Source organism: Oryzias melastigma, linkage group LG10 (genome assembly GCF_002922805.2).
Source record: "Oryzias melastigma strain HK-1 linkage group LG10, ASM292280v2, whole genome shotgun sequence".
Taxonomy (NCBI): domain Eukaryota; kingdom Metazoa; phylum Chordata; class Actinopteri; order Beloniformes; family Adrianichthyidae; genus Oryzias; species Oryzias melastigma.
This window is the reverse complement of record NC_050521.1, coordinates 8,129,898-8,136,131: the sequence shown is the minus strand read 5'-3', so window position 1 is coordinate 8,136,131 and position 6,234 is coordinate 8,129,898. Positions and strand designations below refer to the sequence as shown.

Sequence of the window (6,234 nt, the reverse complement as noted above, 5' to 3'; positions counted from 1 at the left end):
CTCCAGATCCTCATGTGGCTCTTTTATCTCCATGGTGGCTCTTTGGCCAAACATAAAATAAATCAGGGAGACTGCTGATCCAGCCATGTCAGCCCTCTGAGTCTGCTCCTCCCTGCCAATGGCTGCCTAACCAAAACTACCTAAAGAAAACAAATGCCGTATATTTGTAAAGTGCTTGCTACCTTCCCACGAAGGCACAGTTACTGACCCATTCTCACACTGATTTTATTCCTATCTTACAGATGGTAGATTTTCTTTAAATATGGATACATGCTCGTCAAAGGTCTTTGACATCAATTGTGGGGTCCCTCAAGGTTCAATTTTAGGTCCATTACTTTTTAATTTATATATGCTGCCACTTGGGGACATCATCAGGAGACATCTCCTGACGATAAAGAGTCGGTCAACTTTCTTTTAAATTGTATTTTAGACATTAAGTCATGGATGGCAGAGAACTTTTTACTGCTCAACCAGGATAAAACAGAGGTTTTAGAGATCGGCTCTGAAGACAAGAGAGAGTTTATTTTATCTAAACTAAAAAACTATTAAAAAGCTCATACTATCTTAAGCTGCACACCAAAGGTTACTAGCTGCCCAGAGCTGCACTGAGGTGATCTTGTTTGGCACAGAGCATCTTTAATTTGTAAATAAATAAAAAAATAAAAAGGAAATCAAATTTTGAGAAATGACAGGTTTATTTTGATATTTTTTATTTTGTTTAAGCAAAAAAAAAAACATAATTAATATTCACTATTAACAAAAATAAGATAATGAATGCAAATCCCAATATCTTAAGAATTAAAATAAGACTATATGGCTCCTTAGGCTTTGATCAGTAGAAAATGAGCCCTTTTAATGTTAAAGGTTGGCGAGCCCTAGCTTAGACCTGTTGGAAATCCAGACCACACTTCATTCACTGGAATCACTGGGTGATCTAATTGAAGAAAATGTTTTCCTTACTTTTTGCAAGTTTAAGTTTTAACCTTCTTTTGGTCCACGAGCTTTTACACTTCAGATGTGTATCGGTGGACGCGGGGACTGGTTCTTAGTGGTACACTTTAGTAAAAGGATGAAAGAAAAGTTATGTCCAAAAATGTTTTTGAACAATTATTGGAGAGTTGTAAAGGCGACTACGAAGAAAATGAATGCTTCAAAAATGTAGGTATAGATCAATTATACAAATATAAGAAGATTATCAGAAGATTATCAGAAGATTAAAAGCCTGATTGCGTCAAGCGTGGTCTATATTTTTTGGATTGCTCAGTAATGTGACCTTACTATTTTTTATGCTATAAATTAAAGAACTCTGGATTAATTGTTCAAGAATTAAAAGAAAACAAACAGGTATAACAGTAAACGTTGGAAGTCTGTACCAAGAAAAATCCTTTTAAAGCCTCTTTTTTGTGTTGTATTTTGATCTTTTATTGTGCCACAATGTCACAAATTTAAATGAAAATAGTCTAAATGCAGGGTTTGAACACATTTTTTTGCAAAGATTTCCCAAAACTTATACATGACTTTTCCAAAATCTCTTACTAAATTTCCCAGTCTAAAAATTAACACATTTCATTCATACCATTGCAGTAGGTATTGCTAAATCAGACCAAGACCCACATTGATACATACAAGTTTGTCTGCCTTGATGTTAAAATTGCAGCCGGTGTGTCTACGGACGTTTGTGTTTGTATGAAAGAAACTGCAGCAATTGTACTGTATTGTATTCAATAAAAAAAAAACTTCAGTCCGTCATAATAATTTTTTTTCTTTGTGATTTTAGTTATAATACTTTAAAGAACTACTAATGCAAAGATCTACAAAAAGGCTGAGCTCTAACCCCATCTGCTCATGAAAACTAAAAGATAACATAATTAAAAGTTAAAAAGCCATAATGTGATTGTATTATATCGCCAGTCATACCCCAAAAAATTAGAACGAAGATCACCTGTTTTTTATTTATTTATTTATTTATTTTTAATACAACTATCTTCCATATTGCTGGCATCATTACCTTTTTAAAAAAAGTTCCCTGACCAGCTTTTGCAGCATTTGGCAGCCATCATGCTGCTTATGTCGAAGGACTTGGAGCAAAGTCTGCATTTTCCATGCTTCTGGTCATAGTCTTCCAGTAACAACAGTGGGCACCTCTCCTTGAAAAGCCACTTGTTGAAGCTACATTTTCCAGCATTTCACAATCCATGTCAGATTGCATGTTGAAAGCACCACACGCTGAGTTGTAGAAAAGCCGAACTGCTTCACGACAACCTAAACTCCCATCACCGAAAGCGCGAGGTTGCAATTCTGTCACAATTTAAATTCGGATCTCATGCTAAACTATTGTATTTTTTTAAGGTCTTTTGCATCAAAATTATTAAGATTTAATAACTTTTTCAAAACTTTTTCACTAACGTTACAAAGACCTAAAAATTGCATTTTCAATTTCCAAAGCAATTCCAGGTTTTTCATGACCGTACGGACTCTGTAATAATGAGGCTTTTTACAGCAAATACTGGGTTAGATAAAAAATATATTTATTAGATTGATTATTTACGTCATAATTAATTAATTATTCAAAAATCAATCACATAGCAGCACTAAGAATTATGTCGAATTCCCTAGTGTTCATTTTACTCAGAAAAGGTTTTTTACACAAGATGCTGATTTCTAAAAGTCAATCATATGCATGTAAATTATTTTGTATTAGTACGGTACTAACTAAGTGCAACAACCGTCTTTTGGTAAACAGTTGTATTTCAAACACTTCTTTTTGGTTTTACACTTCTGTTTTTAAGTAGGTACTTTTCTCTGTTTTTACCTCCCTGTTTTGTTTTCCTGATACTTTGTTCCTTTGCTGCAGTCCTACGGACACCGTTTGAGAGAAAATAAGCAAGAACAAAATGTTTTTGTTATTTTACTCAATCAGACATTTAGTTTTGCTAACAGGAGTTTTCAAATCTTGCCTGACTTTTTTTGTAGTTTAAGCACCACAATAAAATTTCCAAAATGTAAAAGTTTAGCAAAAAAAATTAGCTGACACTTGTGTCAGATTTGCCAACTTTTTAGTTATTGCATGCATTTTTGTTACACTCATGTCAGAATTTGCAACAAAAAATGTGCTATAATTTCAAAGCATACTTATGTGGTAGCTATGTAAATGTTAAATCTAGATTTAAAATGTTTTTAGTGACACATACAGTATTCACTTTGTTGTAATTTCTGGCATAAAGAATGTGGCAAATATTACAACAGTTTGTTGAGTCTGTCAAAACCATCAGCTTTTTTTTTCTCAAACTTTTACGTTCTGCGCAACATAAAAAAGGTTCATTGGCTGCATACAACATTGGGGAAAAGTCACAAGCTTGTTTTGGTTTTATTACATTTTCCCATTTCTTGTGATTATATTAATTTAAAAGGATGAGAATCCGGTGTCTGTTTCTAACTATATTGAACATTTTCCCTCTGACTGACAGAGTTCTTTCAACTTAACGTACTAAAACAACCTTCACTGGGTTGTCTGGAGATAAACTTATCATGAAGGTCATCTGCAGTCCTGGACCTGAGACCTGAGGCTGTGGGTGTTGACCTAAATAAGTGGAAAAAGTCTCTAACTGTCGGATTTGGAAACAGAGAACCCCTAAGTCTTGTTTAGTGTCTATTGCTGAAGTCCAATCAGTTGTCACACTCCTAAGTGAAAGTTGTTCCCCACTTTTAACCCATTTTATGGGAGAGAGGCGATTTAACTCGTCAGTCCACCCTTAGGCCTTAGTCACATGCGCTGGTGTACTGGTGCTGTGATTTTTGGGGTTCTCCTGGTCCGTGGAGGGTCATAGAGAGAGTCATAGAGAGGGTCGGCTGCATCTTAAGGGAAGCACAGGTGTGTCTTAGTTTCCTTGAGGCCCAAACAGCTGCCTTCAAGAATATCATGAAAAGGAAATGTACAAGTGTCTTGGATGTTGTAAAGTATTCGTAAGCCTCTTGGAAGTTGCACATACTTTATGAATGATGCTGTTAGAGGGTCCTTATGTCGCCGTCTGTTAAATGTCCACACAATCTACAATCTGAAGTTCTATTTTCAACATTTTTATCAGCCAGTCTACGCCCAAGAAGTGTGCTTGAGAAGGCTTGAGTTAAAAAAAGAAAAATCCATACAACACGCCATACATACGTCTCACCTACTCCACCATTATATATCCCTACATGTTGTTTAAGTGTTTGGTACAACCTGTCGCCTGCAGCTTGCAGAATAAACATGAAAATGTTTTGCTCTATGGGCTTAACAGGCAGTATACAGTGACCCCTCGCGTATTTGCGTTTCTTTACTTGCAGTTTCACGTATTTGCAGATTTTTCAGTCTAAATTTTTCAGTCCTGTGACACCCCCGGTTTATCACAAAAACTCAGACAATCAAGATGCTTGTATATAATTTTGTGTCTGAAGGAGGTGCTGTGGGGCAGAGATGTATCTCCGCACTGAAGAGCGTAGTGGAGATACACCTCAGGAGTGCGGAGGGAGAGCGCGGACGGCGTACTACTCCGCAAGAGTAGCACCTTCTCTTCTCTCCATTGCCTTGCATGGAGAAATGGCATCAGCTGACTCAAAAGCAGGCGAAAAAAATTATAATATGCTGGAGAACATAATCGCGGAGGATAATTAGTATCCAGGGGAGATGTTTATTCTTTGATAAAGGAGCAAGGACTCGTTCCTAATTTTAAGCAACAGAGAGACAGAGTGACACATCTGCATCATTGCAGCCTATGCTGTGTTACAGTTTTTTGAGCTGAATTAAAAAAAAAAATCCTTATGTTGAGCCACACTCTAATGTTCTTTAATAAATGTTAATGAAGCATGATCAGAAGTATTTTTGATGAGTATGGATCAGTAACCACCATCCTTCGCCCGCAGGGGTGGAAGTTTCTTCGTATTAGCGGATTCGACATAGTCGCGGATGCCTCCAGTTAGTAATCCCCGCGAATAAATGGGGAACATTGTACAACCTTGTTATTTCTGGCAGCCCACCTGCATACCACGTACAAATTTGCCCATTTTTCACTCGTTACTGACAGCCCGTATCCGCCTGTTAGGGCAATTCTGACTAAGGCTTTACTGCAGGATGTGAATCAGGGAGCCATTTGGTCTCAGGGCAGACTCTCCAACTTCAATTGGAACCCCTTGAAAATGAGATGTTGCATTTCAAGGGGTATTCCATTCTTAAACAGAATAATAATAATAAACAGAACTTAACTATTTCTGACACTATAATTTAGAAAGGTGCAATTTTAACAAATTAAAGTGAAACATAGTAAAACATACTTTTCTGCGCTTCCATTTCTTCACCAAACAGGATCTCTCTGCATGCGGAGACAGCACAGGAGTAGAGGCCAGGATCTGAAGAGTTCTTCACAGCTTTGGACATATGATAGACACATCTCCTTCCTTCTTGGTCGTCACAGCGAGAACTGGTCGTATAAATGATGTCCGGCTCAGATTCCAATCCAGGTCTGTAAAGGTAAACTCTCTGATCTCCCAAACACTTATCTGGGTTTTCCTTATGTTGCAAAAGAAGCGAACACTGCGGATTCACGTTGTTTCCCGCCGACACAGATTCCACATCAGATCCTTGTTTGACACAGACAGAGAAAAAAAAAAGAAAGATGGTTTTATATTCTCTTTTTGCTTCAGTTTGTGGAGTAAATTGTGCAATTTGTTTACCTTTTACAACCAAATGACTGCCGTTAATGAAACTCATTGTGTACGATGTTCCTGCCTGACAGAAGTAAGTTGCTTGATCTTCTTTGCTGACATTTTTAATTTCCAGGAAATAATCATTCCCACTTTTTGTGGCTTTGAATCTTGAGTTGTTAAACTCTCTCTGAAGAGGGAGAATTGGACTACTACCAAAAGCAATTGTTTCGATCATAAAACCAAACTCCAGTTTATGCCAGTAAACCATCCGCTGGTCATACCCAGCAGTTTTACATCTCAGGGTTACATCATCACCCAATTTGACCTCTGTGATGGAGATCTTTTGAGAAAGCTCCAGAGTCGGTGGAACAACTGAATAAACAAAACAGAAAAACAACAACATTGAATTAGCAAAAACATGATAATGCTATGTAGAAAAGTGCAAGCAAAACCAAAATAAATATGCAATGTAGCATCAGTCTGGGTAACTCACAGATTACACAGAGGAATAGGAAGGCAGCCAGTCTATCAGTCATCGTGGCATCACACCTCTCT

General features: G+C 37.1%; 1 protein-coding gene across 1 annotated transcript in view; it reads right to left on the bottom strand.

Moving 5' to 3' along the window:
• The window catches only part of LOC112153698, an 11,380-nt gene extending 5,146 nt beyond the window's left edge, over positions 1 to 6,234 (bottom strand). The window contains exons 1-3 of the mRNA XM_036213785.1: positions 6,173 to 6,234; positions 5,707 to 6,051; positions 5,308 to 5,613 (exon numbers count right to left, since the gene is read on the bottom strand). Of these exons, the coding sequence (XP_036069678.1) occupies positions 5,308 to 5,613; positions 5,707 to 6,051; positions 6,173 to 6,215 (694 nt within the window). The 5' untranslated portion in view covers positions 6,216 to 6,234. The remainder of the gene's footprint in view (positions 1 to 5,307; positions 5,614 to 5,706; positions 6,052 to 6,172) is intronic.